Source organism: Littorina saxatilis, linkage group LG11, assembly GCF_037325665.1.
Source record: "Littorina saxatilis isolate snail1 linkage group LG11, US_GU_Lsax_2.0, whole genome shotgun sequence".
NCBI classification, from domain to species: Eukaryota; Metazoa; Mollusca; class Gastropoda; order Littorinimorpha; family Littorinidae; genus Littorina; species Littorina saxatilis.
In genome coordinates, this window is record NC_090255.1 from 1,920,309 (window position 1) to 1,939,214 (window position 18,906).

Genomic DNA, 18,906 nt, shown 5'->3' on the forward strand with positions numbered 1-18,906 from the left:
TTCCGATTATTAATTATGGGTTTGTATTGATCACCGAATCAAAAAATCAGTGGTTTATATTTTATGTTCCACAGAACAACAGGATCCTCCAACAAGTCTGGAAAAGACAAGTCTCAGAAGAAAAAATAAGGTGGACTGATGGATGTTCAGAGGACATGAACAGATTTTGGCTTGCACTTAAGAAAGGGTGTCGTGCAAACGCTATTCAGATGCGTGTTTTTATTTAAATGAGGGAAAGGAGGGGGTGGGGGGGGGGGGGTAGAGGGCATGACCGTTAAGGCTAAGGTTTACAAAGGGAACCTCTGATGAAAAAAAGGACACAACTTACTGAATTTATTTATCAATAAAATCAATGTTGTTTATCGATTATAACATTACAAATAATGTAAATCAAATGACCATGATCTTGATGTCATAGTTAATGATTTCAATCGCAATTTAGGACAAAAGAGCGGTTACGAGAGTACCAGTGGTTTTTTTGTTTTATTCAGTCGAAATAAAATATAAATATCAATTAGCTTGTGTGTGTGTGTGTGTGTGTGTGTGTGTGTGTGTGTGTGTGTGTGTGTGTGTGTGTGTATATAGGTTTATGTGTGTGTGTGTGTGTGCGTGTGTGTGTGTGTGTGTGTGTGTGTTTGTGTCACAGTGTGCGGTGTCGGTGTGTTACAAAGAATGACTGCACTATGCCCAAAACTAAAAATGAGTCATGTTACACGGTTTCTTGGGTATATTTGTCTGTAACAACAACAAAACACAAAGAGAACACCTACTGAAATCCCTGCCATTGAATCCTTTGCATTAATTAGTTTCATTATCTGCGTTCAGGAGGCGTTGAATGTAAAAATAAATAACCACAATAAAAGAAACGTGTCTAGTTTTCATAGAAAGGTAACTGGCAGCTGATTACCACATAACACCCCTAAGACAAAGAGATGGGTGTGTAACCGTGCAAAAGAAAGTCTACTTTGTGAACCTCGATAAATAAAAAATAAAAAATAAACATCCGCTCTCTCTCTCTCTCCCACACACGAACAAACACACAAACACACACACACACACACATACACACACACACACACACACACACACACACACACACACACACACACACACACACGCGCGCGCGCGCGCCTACACATACGTTCCTAGACACGTAGGATTTTGACTTAACTTTTGTGTTCCCTTCGGGTAATGTTCCTGACTTTGTTTTTTTGAAATTGGTTTAATTTAAATTTGTGTAATGTTAAACTTGTGGGATCCTGATTTGGCCTATATGGTCCGCTGGACCCAAAAAGCAACAACAACTAACTAACTAACTACACATACGTAGTGCCTACATACACACAGACACGCACGCACGGACACATACACAAGCACACACACGCACATACGCACAAACTCTCTCACTCTCTCTCTCTCACACTAAAAAGACAACTATTTTAAGACTGCCAACCAAAAACGTCAGTATGTCAGGGGAATCTTGACCGGTCAACACACACACACACACACACACACACACACACACACACACACACACACACACACACACACACACTCACGCGCGCGAGCGCGCAAGTACATACATACATATCATGAGAGTTTAGTCAAGGAAAGAAGATAAATAGTATACATTGGCACAGCATTTGTTTGTTTGTTTGTTTGCTTAACGCCCAGTCCACCACGAAGGGTGATATCAGGGCGGTGCTGCTTTGACATTTAACGTGCGCCACACACAAGACAGAAGTCGCAGCACAGGCTTCATGTCTCACCCAGTCACATTATTCTGACACCGGACCAACCAGTGGCACAGCATTATTTTATCTCCTGAAAATTATAGATAGTCCACCTCGTACGTACTCCTCGAATACTTTGCCATAGTCTCAACGGACTAACTGTGGCGTTTACACTGCACGTTTTTATTCAAACGAACAACGCAGTTGGCTATTATGATTTAACAAGCACACACACGCACACACACACACACACACACACACACACGCGCGCGCGCGCGCGTGGGCTAGAGTGCACGAACGCACGCACGACCAGACACACACACTCTCTCTATCTCACTCTCTCTCATACAAGCAGACAGTGACATACATGTGCACACATACACACGCAAACACATGCATCACAACAAAAACATAACATACCAAATTACCTGAATTCATAAATGCATGTGATGTCATCATATTCACACATACTTGCGTACATACAGATCAGGTTATGATGGTTAGGTAGAACAAACATACATACATACAACTTACATACACAAATGATCTGCCTCACACACACACACACACACACACACACACACACACACACACACACACACACACACACACACACACACACACACACACACACACACACAGACTCTTACGCTCGTATGTATTTTCGTCAGTGTTTGACTCCTCTTCGAACAGACGTGAGTATGCAATACCAGGAAACTAACCAAAGAATGGAAATGATATGAACTATCTAGTGTTCCAGTTTGTCGCCGCATGTGTGTGAATCACGAGATGTGTTACCCGACCCTGACTGAAACTTTTCATACAAACCATTGCTGTTTACCTTAACACACAGAACACAGTGAACCGTGACAGTTTCGTCGTAAAGGATTAAGATCCATGGTCTACTGTATGCATCTCCCGCTGCGCTAATGCCTGTTTTCGTTTGTGATCTGGATCATAGAGTAAATGTATATTCCGTCTCACTCTGTCGCTTTTTTTATTCTTCTTTTTTTCTTCTTCTTTTTTGTTGTGTTTACTTCTTTAGTGTTTCTGCTTCAGTATAAGTTAATAGTTTGGGACTTTCTGTGCGTGGGTGTTCGTCCCAATACAAGGACAGATTGTAAGAAAAGGCCCAGCTTTAAATCGTAATCCTTGTCAAATGTTTTTCAGTTCTGCCTCCCCCTCTCTCCCTCCTTCTCTCTCCCACACTGCCTCTATTTCTTTCTCACACCCCATCTCTCCTTTTCTCTCTCTCTCTCCCTCCCTCTCGCACCCTCTTGCTCTCCCTCCCTCTCTCTTCCTCTCTCTCTCTCCCTCTCTGTCCCTTTCTTTCACTCCTCTCTCTCTGCTTCCATGCATCTCTCTCCCTCCACCCCTCTCTCTCCCTCCATCCCTCCCCCCTCTCTCTCCCTCTGTCTCTGTGTGTGTGTGTGTGTGTGTCTCTCTCTCTCCCCCCTCTCTGTCTGTCTGTCTGTCTCTCTCTCTCCGGGAATTTACTTCCGCTGACAAATAAGAACCTTAATTACCACAGAAACTTTCAAACAAGACCAGGCTTGTTTCTCAAACATCCCTTCTTGACGTATTATTGATCAATCAATCAATCAATCAATCAATCAATCAACCAGTCTCCACCGCACCCTCTCCATATTTGGATGAGGGAGGGGGTGGGGGTGGGGGTGGGGGTAAACCAAGCAAATAAGGAGGAACTTGAATTTGAGTAGGATGATTACACCAGGCTGCAAGTGACACAATGAGGGCACCCAGTTTTTTTCTTCTTCGAAACCGTTTTGCGTATCTCAGATTTGGGTTTCGTTGAAAAGCACTTGGGCTGAATGGACGTAGGATGTATATAGGTATATATGTTAGCACCTCCTAATAGGTGTCACACATTCCTTAACGGCAGCGTTCTGACGAGGCAGGACCTTGTGGCTGAGTGCACGACTGGAGAGAAAAGCGGAAGGGTGAGTAAACTTGTAATGTTATACTTGTAGGTTGCAATAGGTGATCCATAATGAACTTTGAACAAGTGGGTGTCAACATTATTCTTGCACCTGATTAATATCATGTTAAAGAGATACCTCTTCTGTTGCGAAGTAGCACTAAAGTTCGCTAGCTCTACTGAAACATGGAAGGGTTACAGTTCTTGGTTTCGAGCCTTATTGCTAGCAATCAATATTCGCCGGGACAAGTGTCATAACCAGCGGACAAACACAGTGACTTCATTTCTTGTATGTAGGCTTTCCCGGGTTTTACCTGAATGTCGGTGTGTTACAAAGTATGAAGGAACTTTGTGTGGGAAAGGTGAGGTGGGAAAGGTGAGGCATTTTTCACTTTATATATAATTTTTGTTTTTCAAATGTTTATTTGCAATGGCCCGTTATTGTTCTTTCTTTCTTTATTTGGTGTTTGACGTCGTTTTCAACCACGAAGGGTTATATCGCGACGGGGAAAGGGGGGGAAGATGGGATAGAGCCACTTGTTAATTGTTTCTTGTTCACAAAAGCACTAATAAACAAGAGGCGAAGCCTTCAAGGCTCACGTAAGAAATCGACAAACAGTAACACAAACTCAATCACTCCGTCACACATACACACACACACACACACAGTAAGCATAGGTGAAACTGTGCAAGAAAGCGAGACCCTGGATCTGCCAACTAGTCTCGGCCCGCTCACAATAACAATGACCGAGACTTTCAGTAATTCCTTTGCGTGACGTCATAATGTGACGTCTTCAAATAGTTTCTATCACACACGTCAAACACTTTTGACCGAAACGTAATCTTCTTATGCGAGCTTTATCCATAGACTCGGAAATGTTAAAGTTTCTATCACACACACACACACACACACACACACACGCACGCACGCACAGACAGACAAAGTTTATCATCGCATAGGCTACACTTACGTGAGCCAAAAAATTGCTCCAGGGGCTTGCAACGTAGTGCAATATATTACCTTACTGGGAGAATGCAAGTTTCCAGTACAAAGGACTTAACATTTCTTACATACTGCTTGACTAAAATCTTTACAAACATTCTTTCTTTATTTGGTGTTTAACGTACTTTTCAACCATTCAAGGTTATATCGCGACGGTTTACAAACATTGACTATATTCTATACAAGAAACACTTAACAAGGGTAAAAGGAGAAACAGAATCCGTTAGTCGCCTCTTACGACATGCTGGGGAGCATCGGGTAAATTCTTCCCCCAAACCCGCGGGGGGTCCCGTTATTGTTATTTTGGCTCAAAGAGTGTTGATTGTGGTTTAAAACATAAGCTCTTTACGTGTCTAGTGGTCACAGAACTTCAACCTAACGTTTGAGAAGCCATCTGGCATTAGACCAATACATTAGGTTACCTCATAACGTTTCTGAGACAAAGAGCTTCATGTAAAAACTTACACAAGTACCTTTTCTGCGAGTCTGTACAAATAAAGTATGCCCGCTCGCTCTTTCACTCTCTCTCTTTCACTCTCTCTCTTTCACTCTCTCTCTTTCACTCTCTCTCTCTTTCTCTGTTTTTCTCTGTGTGTGTGTGTGTGTGTGTGTGTGTGTGTGTGTGTGTGTGTGTGTGTGTGTGTGTGTGAGTGTGTGGGTGTGTGTGTGTGTATGTGGGTGTGTGTGTGTGTGTGTGTGTGTGTGTGTGTCTCTCTTTTAGAGCATACGTAACTAGTCGTCTCACAATCTACAGAAACAACACTTGACCGGCAGACATCCCAGGGAAGCAAGACGACATTATGGGTTCGTTGTTTTGTAGTTCAGCCAAACCGGAATCAAGCCAAATAGGAGACCCGCCACAGTCACGCCATCATAAACCGTATGTCCCGCACTTTCTGCAAACTTACTTTTCGTTCAATTCATAGTTGACTGAGTGTTTTCCTGAGAACCAGAGATCGACAGATGGAGGCATGTGTGTGTGTGTGTGTGTGTGTGTGTGTGTGTGTGTGTGTGTGTGTGCAATTTAACCTGTGTGTACTGTGTGTGTGTCTCAGTTGGTAGAGCACTGGACTTGTGATCGGAAGGTCGCAGGTTCGAATTCGGGCCGGGACGGACACGGGTCAACTTTATGTGCAGACCCAGAGATGGAAGCCATGTCCCACCCCCGTGTCATCACAATGGCACGTAAAAGACCTTGGTCATTCTGCCATAAGTGCAGGTGGCTGAATACACCTAAACACGCAGACACCTGGGTAGCGCGACTCCGTTGCTGCTAGCTTTCCATTGGGAGGAAGCGACCCAAATTTCCCAGCGATGGGACAATAAAGTAATGAAAATGAAATGAAAACCTGATTGTATATTTTTGGTGCATACAGAGGTGCACAGTTTTTATTTTTTCCCAGTACTTTTCACGTATCATTGTATGTTTGCTTATACCGGCACGGTGGCCTAGTGGTAAGGCGTCCGCCCCGTGATCGGGAGGTCGTGGGTTCGAACCCCGGCCGGGTCATACCTAAGACTTTAAAATTGGCAATCTAGTGGCTGCTCCGCCTGGCGTCTGGCATTATGGGGTTAGTGCTAGGACTGGTTGGTCCGGTGTCAGAATAATGTGACTGGGTGAGACATGAAGCCTGTGCTGCGACTTCTGTCTTATGTGTGGCGCACGTTATATGTCAAAGCAGCACCGCCCTGATATGGCCCTTCGTGGTCGGCTGGGCGTTAAGCAAACAAACAACAACAACATGTTTGCTTATTGATGTATAATTTCGCATGTTGTTAAGGCGTCATTTATTGCGATTTATACTTATTAGTATGAAACATCATTTTTTTGATCGATTGGTAGAATGTATTTTTAGTCCTCACGCCAACTACTTTATGTTTAGGAAGCGGACGTGTACGAACTTTGAAGATTTCACTTAAATTCGTCTTTTTCTTGGTATGCAGTTAACATTTTTAATAACAGGAGGCCCGAATCAGGTGATGATAAAGCACCACCTGAGCTGTCCGAACCAAAGACCATGGCAACGAAGACGTTACTCAGCGACGAGTCTGACGGTAACACATGCAAGAAAACGGTTCCTCAATCAGATCCGAAACATCCTGGAACACACGACAACAACAGGTGCGGATGTCACAGTACTGAAACCATGTTTTGATGATAACACACCTTTCGTCTCTAAGCCACAACATGTAGTTGATAGTTAAAGCCCCATTCTACCTCAAATTGTTTACATCTTTCTTTCTTTATTTGGTGTTTAACGTCGTTTTCAACCACGAAGGTTATATCGCGACGGAATTGTTTACATGACGATTTAAATCTTCTCATAAAAAAGCAGTTGTAACCTTATGGAACACACTTGCAATAGCATTTAATAGCATTCAATGACACAGTTCGTTTGAATAGTTAGTTAGTTAGTTGTTGTTGCTTTTTGGGTCCAGCGGACCATATAAGCCAAATCAGGACCCCGTTCGTTTAAATGGCTATTAAGCTTGCGTAAACCACACACCAGTGTTCGTGGTTTATCTACCCCCTGAGTCATCGTGGAAAAAAAACGTGTGACCCACTTTCCTTTTTTTTTCTTCACAATTTAGTCGTCAGTTTGTGATTTCAATGCGAATCGCTGTATCTGCAATAGCACGTTATTGTGTACCTCTGAATCTAAAACGCAACAAAAGGTTGCCAGTCATACGAACTTATCGGCGACGGTTGGCTTCAAAGAAACTAGCGCTATGCAGAACATTCTTCTGCTTGGTAAACACGACCTTGCGTGACCTGCTTCCAGGCTCCCTTTTTTCAAACTATAAAAACTTCGAAATGTACTGATCTTGTCTTGATGAAAAAAATTATTCTTTTATTATATAAGAATGTTTGTGCAACAAGCTGTCAATTTATTATTTAGATTTTAAAAGTTAGGTCTAACGCCAAAACGAGGCGTCCGAATTGTCAAATTGTAAATCCGGCTGGCCACGCAAAAATAAATTCTTTGAAAAATGCTCGCTCTTTACGGCGGGCACCTAGGATGTTCTCAAGCGGTAAGAATTTAAACGAACGGGTTTTTGTACTGTGTGTTTAAGCCTGACAGTTTCTGAAACTGATGTTTGACGTGAAGCTGAGTGTGCCTTTAAGATACATCGCTTCTGTTTAATCCAGTATTTTTTAAGTTGTTTACCGAACAAAGACAATGTTATTACCACTGAGCTATATATTTACAGATCAGTGTTCATTACGTTTGGTTTTAAACATCAATACAACTTTACAAACGTTTGCAACAAAACTTTAAAAATGCGTTGGTCACTTTCAAGCTTTTATGACAAAAAGTAAATTATAGTTCGAACACTGCAATTCAAAAAGCTCAATGAAGAGATGAAAAGGCTGCACTGGATGCAAACTTAAGACTTCAGATCTGAGAGAGAGAGAGAGAGAGAGAGAGAGAGAGAGAGAGAGAGAGAGAGAGAGAGAGAGAGAGAGAGAGAGAGAGAGAGAGAGAGGTGAGTGGCTTTTCCCCCTGTGTAATATGCAAGTATCATTTTCAGCAGAACGGGTACAAACCAATCGGAACAGCAAGCAGAACGGGAGAACTCTGGACTATCTCTTTGGACAGCTCTCGGCGCGGAAGAGGAGCGCCGAAGAGAACATCGCAGGGATATGGACAGATTTGTTATTAATGCAGCAAAGGCATATGAAGAAATGTTAAAGAATATGCAGATTAGGTGTCGCTCCGAGGCTGAAAAACATGATATTGACGCTGCGTCGTATCAGCGTATATGTCACAACTTAGAGACAGTGGGAAGAGTCTTGGGAGCTGTTTCTCTAGCCGGGGTTGTGAGGTTCATGGTTAAATGGTTTTCGAGTAGCACCAAGGAGAACGTGGACGCGGACACCAACTTGACGAGTATCGGCTTACTGGCCTTCTCGGGGGTTGCCATCACTGGAGTTCTGCAGTTTCTCAGTAAGGGCAGTGCCCGTCTGTTTTCCACGTTCAAAATGCGTGCGAACGAACACAGAATAGTGACTATCGGCTGGCAGCTATTAAAGCTTGAAATCGAAGCCACTCGTATCGGGCTGAGAAACCCGGAAGTTGACCTCAAAGAAGCGGGCACTATGTACAAAGAACACATAGCAAAACACAAAGAACTGAGCGCACAAATCCTGGTATCCGAGCAAACATCCGATCGGATTAAATCAATTGAGGAAGAAAAAAGCTTTCTCGACCAATGGCCAGATGACCCACTAAGACGTGACGGACCTCAGTGAACGACACAATAACAACACGGACTACTTTTTAACATGTGCTGTCTTCAAAATAACTGATTAAAGTTTAATACACAGCCCCTTGAATGCCAATACTACCACAGACCTGCCTTGCTTGGACATATTTATAAACTTAGATATTTATTGCAGATATAATAATAATAATAGTAATAATGATAATTATGGACTCACAAAATGGCTCCTTATTATTTTCACGAGTTTTCATTCACAAACACCTGGGAAATAAATCTCATGTTCCCCAGGCAATAAATCCTGCACGACGCAAATCTTCTGTGACCTTTTTTGACCCAACGCAGCTTCCACATTCGATCACTAAGCTTAATATTTACAACTGAAAGCCGAGGGGGTGGAATACCGAGATGAACCTACAGAACTGTGCATCCTCAAACCTGACATATTCATCCCAACATTTTATGAACTCAAAAACACAGAAAGTTGCTTTCACACGCCAGCTTTGATTGCCAGTGGTTATCAAAACGGAACTCGTGTGGTTATCAAAACAGAACTCGTGTTTCAAAGCATGGCTCCCTGTGTTGATTGTGCACTTATTTTCTCACTACCAAAATGATGACAAAAACGATGTTTGGTGGTTTGTTGTCAGACCAGCTTTTTTGTCGGTCCTCGGGGGGCATATCGACTTTTGTTGAGGACCGACAAAAAAGCTGGTCTGTCAACAACCCATCAAACATCTTATATTGTATAGGAATTGTTACTTACTTTTGCACTTGCAAAATGTAATGGAAGCTTGGTTAGTTAGTTGTTGCTTTTTGGGTCCAGCGGACCATTTAGGCCAAATCAGGACCCCACAAGTTTAACATTGCACAAATTTAAATTAAACCAATTTCAAAAAACAAAGTCAAAAAACAAAGTCAGGAACGTTACCCGAAGGGAACACAAAAGTTAAGTCGAAACCCTACGTGTCAAGGATCTTTAAAATTCAAATCTTAAAATAAAGGCCAGACTCCCTTAAAAATCCAGAGAGCTGTAGAGCTGGTCTCCATACAAATCTGTTTCACAATAGAGGTGTCAAAATACTTCACTCGTAAATCATACAGATCAGTGCATTCAGTAAGAAAATGTATGACAGTAAAGCTATTATCACAGGCGTCGCACCATGGTGCCTCTTCTCTTTTAAGCAGGTGAAAATGGAAGCTTGGTCCAGATTCACCACACCTAGACTTGCATCGCGAAGCAGACGGTCTAATTGCTGACACTAACTGTAATGAAAGAAAGCACGACCAAGCTGATACCTAATACTTGGATTGGATTGGATAAGATTTATAGTTCAGTGAGGTTACCCTCATTGGCGTATCCCAAGACAAGGACAGTACACACTGCATGACGGTGTTAAGAGTCAATTCTAAAGACGAACGAACCGAAGATGTTGAACAAAAACCATAACTGCAGCCAAATGACCACAGGCAAACAAACAACAAGGCTTCAGATAACCGAATGAAGGACCCACTCTGTCTATTCTCAGCCGTTTCAAATATGGCCAGGCTTTATAATGAATTTTTTTTAATCGTTTGTCCAGTATTTAATTTAATTCTCGATTTGTGTATGAACTCAAATGTTTAGTCTTCTTAGTATGTCTTGTTAGGCTAAGTTCTATTTAATCAGAGTATGTCTGCGTGTGCTTATACCTAGTGATATTGTAAAGCGCATAGTGCTTTTCGTTATGCGCTATAGAAATCTCCTTAATAAAAAAAAAATTAAAAAAAAGCAATCCCTCCACTGATTCATACAACAACAATCCACACCTTGACTGCTTGCTGCAGCGTGTTACATATTTTTGGATGAACAGATTTTTGAATTGAACGTAATCAAGTTCATTAAAAAGATCCTGTTTGTGAACAGAGAGCACTGAGGTTGTTCATTTTTTGTATGTGATCAAGTGGAGGCGTGGTCTCATCCCATGTATTCCTTACGAGATCTGCGAACTGTTTTTATCAGGCGGAATGGGCCTTGGCATGTACAAAAGACACTAATTGCCTTTGAGTTTGATTATTCAGGGTTGTCAAAAAACAAATGTGATACAAGATTCTGAATAATACGTTTGTTTGTTTGCTTAACGCCCAGCCGACCACGCTGAAAAATACGTATGTTGCATAATATACCTTGTCATTTGAAAGCGCGTACAGCTTAGTGGTGTAAAGCTTTGGAAAAAAGTAGTTTAATGCATATAATTGTATCGAACGTTTAAGATCAATGTTGCGAAATAAAGTTGTATTTCTCAACTGCCACACATGTATGTATTTGTGCTTATTAAAATCAGATGTAGCTGTTAATAACTTAACATTAAATCAACATTAAACATTAAAGTATCCATTCACAGAAAAATGGCGTTGACTGAACAATATATATGTATAAATTGATAGTTTTGGACTTTGCGTGCGTAGGTGTTCGTCCCAATACAAGGACAGATTGTAAGAAAAGGCCCAGCTTTGAATCGTAATCCTTGTGAAATGTTTTTCAGTTCTGCCTCCCCCTCTCTCCCTCCCTCTCTCTCCCACCCTGCCTTTATTTCTCTCACACCCCTATCTCTCCTTTTTATATTTAGTCAAGTTTTGACTAAATAATTTAACGTAGAGGGGGTAATCGAGACGAGGGTCGTGGTGTATGTGTGTGTGTGTGTGTGTGTGTGTGTGTGTGTGTGTGTGTGTGTGTGTCTGTCTGTGTGTGTGTGTAGAGCGATTCAGACTAAACTACTGGACCGATCTTTATGAAATTTGACATGAGAGTTCCTGGGTATGAAATCCCCGAACGTTGTTTTCATTTTTTTGATAAATGTCTTTGATGACGTCATATCCGGCTTTTCGTGAAAGTTGAGGCGGCACTGTCACGCCCTCATTTTTCAACCAAATTGGTTGAAATTTTGGTCAAGTAATCTTCGACGAAACCCGGGATTCGGTATTGCATTTCAGCTTGGTGGCTTAAAAATTAATTAATGACTTTGGTCATTAAAAATCTGAAAATTGTAAAAAAAAAATAAAAATTTATAAAACGATCCAAATTTACGTTTATCTTATTCTCCATCATTTGCTGATTCCAAAAACGTATAAATATGTTATATTCGGATTAAAAACAAGCTCTGAAAATTAAATATATAAAAATTATTATCAAAATTAAATTGTCCAAATCAATTTAAAAACACTTTCATCTTATTCCTTGTCGGTTCCTGATTCCAAAAACATATAGATATGATATGTTTGGATTAAAAACACGCTCAGAAAGTTAAAACAAAGAGAGGTACAGAAAAGCGTGCTATCCTTCTTAGCGCAACTGCTACCCCGCTCTTCTTGTCAATTTCACTGCCTTTGCCATGAGCGGTGGACTGACGATGCTACGAGTTTTCGGTCTTGCTGAAAAATGGCAGCTACTTGACTAAATATTGTATTTTCGCCTTACGCGACTTGTTTTCTCTCTCTCTCTCTCTCTCTCCCTCCATCTCGCACCCTCTTGCTCTCCCTCCCTCTCTCTCCCCCTCTCTCTGCCTCTCCCTCCCTCTCTGTCCCTTTCTTTCTCTCCCTCCTTCTCTCTCTCTCTGTCCCTCTCCACCCTCTCTCTCTCCCATCTCTCTCCCTCCACCCCTTTCTCTCAAGTTCTCCCTCCCTTCCCCCCTCTCCCTCCCTCCATCCCTCTCTCTTTCTCTCTCCCTTCCCCATCCCCCTCTCTCTCTCTTTCTTCGGGAATTTACTTCCGCACACAAAAGAAAACCTTACCACAGGAACTTTCAAACAAGACCAGGCTCGTTTCTCAAACCTCCCTCCTGATGTATTAAAGATCAATCAATCAATCAATCAATCAATCAACCAGTCTCCACCGCACCCCATCGATATATGGATGAGGGGGGGGGGCGGAGGGGCGGGTAGAGGGGTTGGGGGTGGAGGGAGGTGAACCAAGCAAAACAGGAGGAACTTGAATTTGAGTGGGATGATTACACCAGGCTGCAAGTGATACAATGAAGGCACCCAGGTTTTTTTCTTTTTCGAAACCGTTTTGGGCGGGGATATAGCTCAGTTGGTAGCGCGCTGGATTTGTATTCAGTTGGCCGCTGTCAGCGTGAGTTCGATCCCAGGTTCGGCGGAAATTTATTTCAGAGTCAAATTTGTGTGCAGACTCTCTTCGGTGTCCGAACTCCCCCCCGTGTACTATACATTGGGTGTGCATGTTAAAGATCCCACGATTGACAAAAGGGTCTTTCCTGGCAAAAATTGCTTAGGCACAGTTAATAATTGTCTACCTATACCCGTGTGACTTGGAATAATAGGCCGTGAAAGGTAAATATGCGCCGAAATGGCTGCAATTACTGGCCGTATAAAATTTCATCTCACACGGCATCACTGCAGAGCGCCTAGAACTGTACCCACGGAATATGCGCGATATAAGCCTCATTGATTGATTGATTGATTGATCTCAGATTTGGGTTTGTGTCGAAAAGCACCTGGGCTGAATGGACGTAGGATGTATATAGGTATAGATGTTTGGACCTGCTAATAGGTGTCACACATTCCTTAACGGCAGCGTTCTGACGAGGCAGAACCTTGTGGCTGAGTACACGACTGGAGAGAAAAGCGGAAGGGTGAGTAAACTTGTAATGTTATACTTGTAGGTTGCAATAGGTGATCCATAATGAACTTTGAACAAGTGGGTGTCAACATTATTCTTGCACCGGATTAATATCATGTTAAAGAGATACCTCTCCTGTTGCGAAGTAGCACTAAAGTTTGCTAGCTCTACTGAAACATGGAAGGGTTACAGTTCTTGGTTTCGAGCCTTATTGCTAGCAATTAATATTCCGCGGGACAAGTGTCATACTTTCTTTCTTTATTTGGTGTTTAACGTCGTTTTCAACCACGAAGGTTATATCGCGACTTTACAATTTACAAAAATTGACTATATTCTATACAAGAAACACTTAACAAGGGTAAAAGGAGAAACAGAATCCGTTAGTCGCCTCTTACGACATGCTGGGGAGCATTGGGTAAATTCTTCCCCCTAACCCGCGGGGGGTATTAGACCAATACATTAGGTTACCTCATAACGTTTCTGAGACAAAGGGCTTCATGTAAAAACTTACACAAGTACCTTTTCTGCGATTCTGTACAAATAAAGTATGCCCGCTCGCTCTTTCTCTCTCTTTCACTCTCTCTCTCTTTCACTCTCTCTCTCTTTCACTCTCTTTCACTCTCTCTCTCTTTCACTCTCTTTCACTCTCTCTCTCTTTCACTCTCTTTCACTCTCTCTCTTTCACTCTCTTTCACTCTCTCTCTCTTTCACTCTCTCTCTTTCACTCTCTCTCTCTCTTTCACTCTCTTTCACTCGCTCTCTCTTTCACTCTCTTTCACTCTCTCTCTCTTTCACTCTCTTTCACTCTCTCTCTCTTTCACTCTCTTTCATTTTCTCTCTCTTTCACTCTCTTTCACTCTCTCTCTCTCTTTCACTCTCTTTCACTCTCTCTCTCTCTTTCACTCTCTTTCACTCTCTCTCTCTTTCACTCTCTTTCACTCTCTCTCTCTTTCTCTCTTTCACTCTCTTTCACTCTCACTCTCTTTCACTCTCTTTCACTCTCTCTCTCTTTCACTCTCTCTCTCTCTCTCTCTCTCTCTCTCTCTCTCTCTTTCACTCTCTTTCACTCTCTCTCTCTCTTTCACTCTCTTTCACTCTCTCTCTCTCTTTCACTCTCTTTCACTCACATTTGAAATGTGATATGAATGCTGTTTTATATGTTATACTCTTACTTTCTCCCAAGCGCAAGACAAATTCTTCTATGAAAATTGAAGCCAATAAAATTTGAGTTGAGTTGAGTTGAGTCTCTCTCTCTCTCTCTCTCTCTCTCTCTCTCTCTCTCTCTCTCTCTCTTTCACTTTCTCTCTCTTTCACTCTCTTTCACTCTCTCTCTCTTTCACTCTCTTTCACTCTCTCTCTCTTTAACTCTCTTTCACTCTCTCTCTTTCACTCTCTTTCACTCTCTCTCTCTTTCACTCTCTTTCACTCTCTCTCTCTTTCACTCTCTTTCACTCTCTCTCTCTTTCACTCTCTTTCACTCTCTCTCTCTTTCACTCTCTCTCTCTCTTTCACTCTCTTTCACTCTCTCTCTCTTTCTGTTTTTCTTTCTCTGTTTTTCTCTGTGTGTGTGTGTGTGTGTGTGTGTGTGTGTGTGTGTGTGTGTGTGTGTGTGTGTGTCTCTCTCTCTCTCTCTCTTTTAGAGCATACGTAACTAGTCGTCTCACAATCTACAGAAACAACACTTGACCGGCAGACATCCCAGGGAAGCAAGACGACATTATGGGTTCGTGGTTTTGTAGTTCAGCCAAACCGGAATCAAGCAAAATAGGAGACCCGCCACAGTCACGCCATCATAAACCGTATGTCCCGCACTTTCTTCAGTCTCTTCGTTCAATCAATATTTGACTGAATGCTTTCCTGAGAACATGAGATCGACAGATGGAGGCATGTGTGTATATGTGCGTGTGTGTGTGTGTATGTGTGCGTGCATGTCACAGTGTGTGTGTGCGTGCATGTCACAGTGTGTGTGTGTGTATGTGTGTGTTTGTGTGTGTGTGTGAGTGTGTGTGTGTGTGTGTGTGTGTTTGTGTGTGTGTGTGTGTGTGTGTTTGTGTGTGTGTGTGTGTGTGTGTGTGTGTGTGTGTTTGTGTGTGTGTGTGAGTGTGTGTGTGTGTATGTGTGTGTATGTGTGTGTGTATGTGTGTGTGTGTGTGTGTGTGTGTGTGTGTGTGTGTGTGCATGTGTGTAATTTAACATGCGTGTACTGTGTGCGTGTCAACCTGATTGTATATTTTTGGTGCACACAGAGGTGCACAGTTTTTATTTTTTCCCAGTACTTTTCACGTATCATTGTATGTTTGCTTATACCGGCACGGTGGCCTGGTGGTAAGGCGTCCGCCCCGTGATCGGGAGGTCGTGGGTTCGAACCCAGGCCGGGTCATACCTAAGACTTTAAAATTGGCAATCTAGTGGCTGCTCCGCCTGGCGTCTGGCATTATGGGGTTTGTGCTAGGACTGGTTGGTCCGGTGTCAGAATAATGTGACTGGGTGAGACATGAAGCCTGTGCTGCGACTTCTGTCTTGTGTGTGGATCCATAATGAACTTTGAACAAGTGGGTGTCAACATTATTCTTGCACCTGATTATTAATATCATGTTAAAGAGATACCTCTCCTGTTGCGAAGTAGCACTAAAGTTCGCTAGCTCTACCAAAACATGGAAGGGTTACAGTTCTTGGTTATGTGCCTTATTGCTAGCAATCAATATTCGCCGGGACAAGTTTATAACCAGCGGACAAACGCAGTGACTTCATTTCTTGTATGTAGGCTTACCCGTGTGTTACCTGAATGTCCGTGTGTAACAAAGTATGAAGGGTTACCCGTGTGTTACCTGAATGTCCGTGTGTAACAAAGTATGTAGGCTTACCCGTGTGTTACCTCAATGTCCGTGTGTAACAAAGTATGTAGGCTTACCCGTGTGTTACCTGAATGTCCGTGTGTAACAAAGTATGTAGGCTTACCCGTGTGTTACCTGAATGTCCGTGTGTAACAAAGTATGTAGGCTTACCCGTGTGTTACCTGAATGTCCGTGTGTAACAAAGTATGTAGGCTTACCCGTGTGTTACCTCAATGTCCGTGTGTAACAAAGTATGTAGGCTTACCCGTGTGTTACCTGAATGTCCGTGTGTAACAAAGTATGTAGGCTTACCCGTGTGTTACCTGAATGTCCGTGTGTAACAAAGTATGTAGGCTTACCCGTGTGTTACCTGAATGTCCGTGTGTAACAAAGTATGTAGGCTTACCCGTGTGTTACCTGAATGTCCGTGTGTAACAAAGTATGTAGGCTTACCCGTGTGTTACCTGAATGTCCGTGTGTAACAAAGTATGTAGGCTTACCCGTGTGTTACCTGAATGTCCGTGTGTAACAAAGTATGTAGGCTTACCCGTGTGTTACCTGAATGTCCGTGTGTAACAAAGTATGTAGGCTTACCCGTGTGTTACCTCAATGTCCGTGTGTAACAAAGTATGTAGGCTTACCCGTGTGTTACCTGAATGTCCGTGTGTAACAAAGTATGTAGGCTTACCCGTGTGTTACCTCAATGTCCGTGTGTAACAAAGTATGTAGGCTTACCCGTGTGTTACCTGAATGTCCGTGTGTAACAAAGTATGTAGGCTTACCCGTGTGTTACCTCTATGTCCGTGTGTAACAAAGTATGTAGGCTTACCCGTGTGTTACCTTAATGTCCGTGTGTAACAAAGTATGTAGGCTTACCCGTGTGTTACCTGAATGTCCGTGTGTAACAAAGTATGTAGGCTTACCCGTGTGTTACCTGAATGTCCGTGTGTAACAAAGTATGTAGGCTTACCCGTGTGTTACCTCTATGTCCGTGTGTAACAAAGTATGTAGGCTTACCCGTGTGTTACCTCAATGTCCGTGTGTAACAAAGTATGTAGGCTTACCCGTGTGTTACCTGAATGTCCATGTGTAACAAAGTATGTAGGCTTACCCGTGTGTTACCTCTATGTCCGTGTGTAACAAAGTATGAAGGAACTTTGTGTGGGAAAGGTGACGCAGACTGCTGCTGGAAACTGATTGTTTTTACATTTAGTCAAGTTATGACTAAATGTTTTAACATAGAGGGGGGGAATCGAGACGAGGGTGTGGTGTATGTGTGTCTGTCTGTCTGTCTGTGCGTGTGTGTGTGTAGAGCGATTCAGACTAAACAACTGGACCAATCTTTATGACATTTTACATGAGAGTTCCTGGGAATGATATCCCCGAATTGTGTTTTCCTTTTTTCGATAAATGTCTTTGATGACGTCATATCCGGCTTTTTGTAAAAGTTGAGGCGGCACTGTCACACCCTCATTTTTTTTATAAAACGATCCAAATTTACGTTCATCTTATTCTTCATCATTTCTTGATTCCAAAAACATATAAATATGTTATATTTGGATTAAAAACAAGCTCTGAATATTAAAACTATAAAAATGATGATTAAAATTAAATTTCTGAAATCGTTTTAAAAACTATTTCATCTTATTCCTTGTCGGTTCCTGATTCCAAAAAAATATAGATATGATATGTTTGGATTAAAAACGCGTTCAGAAAGTTAAAACGAAGAGAGGTACAGTAAAGCGTGCTATGAAGCACAGCGCAACCGCTACCGCGCCAAACAGGCTCGTCACTTTTACTGCCTTTTGCACTAGCGGCGGACTACGTTCAGTTTCATTCTGTGAGTTCCACAGCTTGACTAAATGTAGTAATTTTGCCTTACGCGACTTGTTGTTACTTTACTTCGTCACTTGGAAATATTTGCCTCAGTAAAATCTAACGAACATTCCTTTACATGTATCTTCGGAATTGACTCATAACAGTTGTGGTTTATTCATGACTTTCCGGGGCTACGAGTTTGAAAAGATAGGGCTGAGAATCATGTACACAATTATGTACAGCGACTGCGGCCTGAAACCCCACCATTTCGACGTGTGTGACCTTGAAAGCTTCAGTCAACGCTTGAATTATGCTGTGATAATATCCGGTTTGCTCTCTCAGGGCTGATCATATTTTATTTTCAAGAGATATCAACAGAAAAAAAATAAACGCCTCATCTTTCTTTCTTTCTTTATTTGGTGTTTAACGTCGTTTTCAACCGTTCAAGGTTATATCGCGACGGAGGGAAGGGGGGTGATGGGACAGAGCCACTTGTCAATTGTTTCTTGTTCACAAAAGCACTAATCAAAAATTTGCTCCAGGGGCTTGCAACGTAGTATAATATATTACCATATCCCATGACCTCCCTTCTTTGTCTCTGTTACTTCAGTATGGGTATATATGTTGTATTTTTATAGCTCAATAAATACATCATGGACTCAAAAAAATATATGATAGTGCAGATTCCGATTTGGGCGAAGAACTACTTTGCTCCCGACCTTTGACCTCGCGCCGAA

General features: G+C 42.2%; 1 protein-coding gene across 4 annotated transcripts; it reads left to right on the forward strand.

Moving 5' to 3' along the window:
* The first annotated feature begins 3,399 nt into the window (after positions 1-3,399).
* Positions 3,400-11,191, forward strand: LOC138979399 (uncharacterized). Of its 4 annotated transcripts, none has more exons than XM_070352114.1 (4): positions 3,400-4,048; positions 5,430-5,555; positions 6,639-6,797; positions 8,210-11,191. In XM_070352114.1, exons 2-4 carry the CDS (start codon positions 5,476-5,478, stop codon positions 8,928-8,930), a joined length of 960 nt encoding a protein of 319 aa, XP_070208215.1. In that variant the 5' UTR covers positions 3,400-4,048; positions 5,430-5,475; the 3' UTR covers positions 8,931-11,191. The 4 variants fall into 4 exon arrangements, with proteins under 4 accessions (XP_070208215.1, XP_070208216.1, XP_070208214.1 ...); XM_070352115.1 differs by having other exon boundaries at positions 3,400-4,034; XM_070352113.1 differs by having other exon boundaries at positions 3,400-3,694.
* The last annotated feature ends 7,715 nt before the right edge of the window (positions 11,192-18,906 follow it).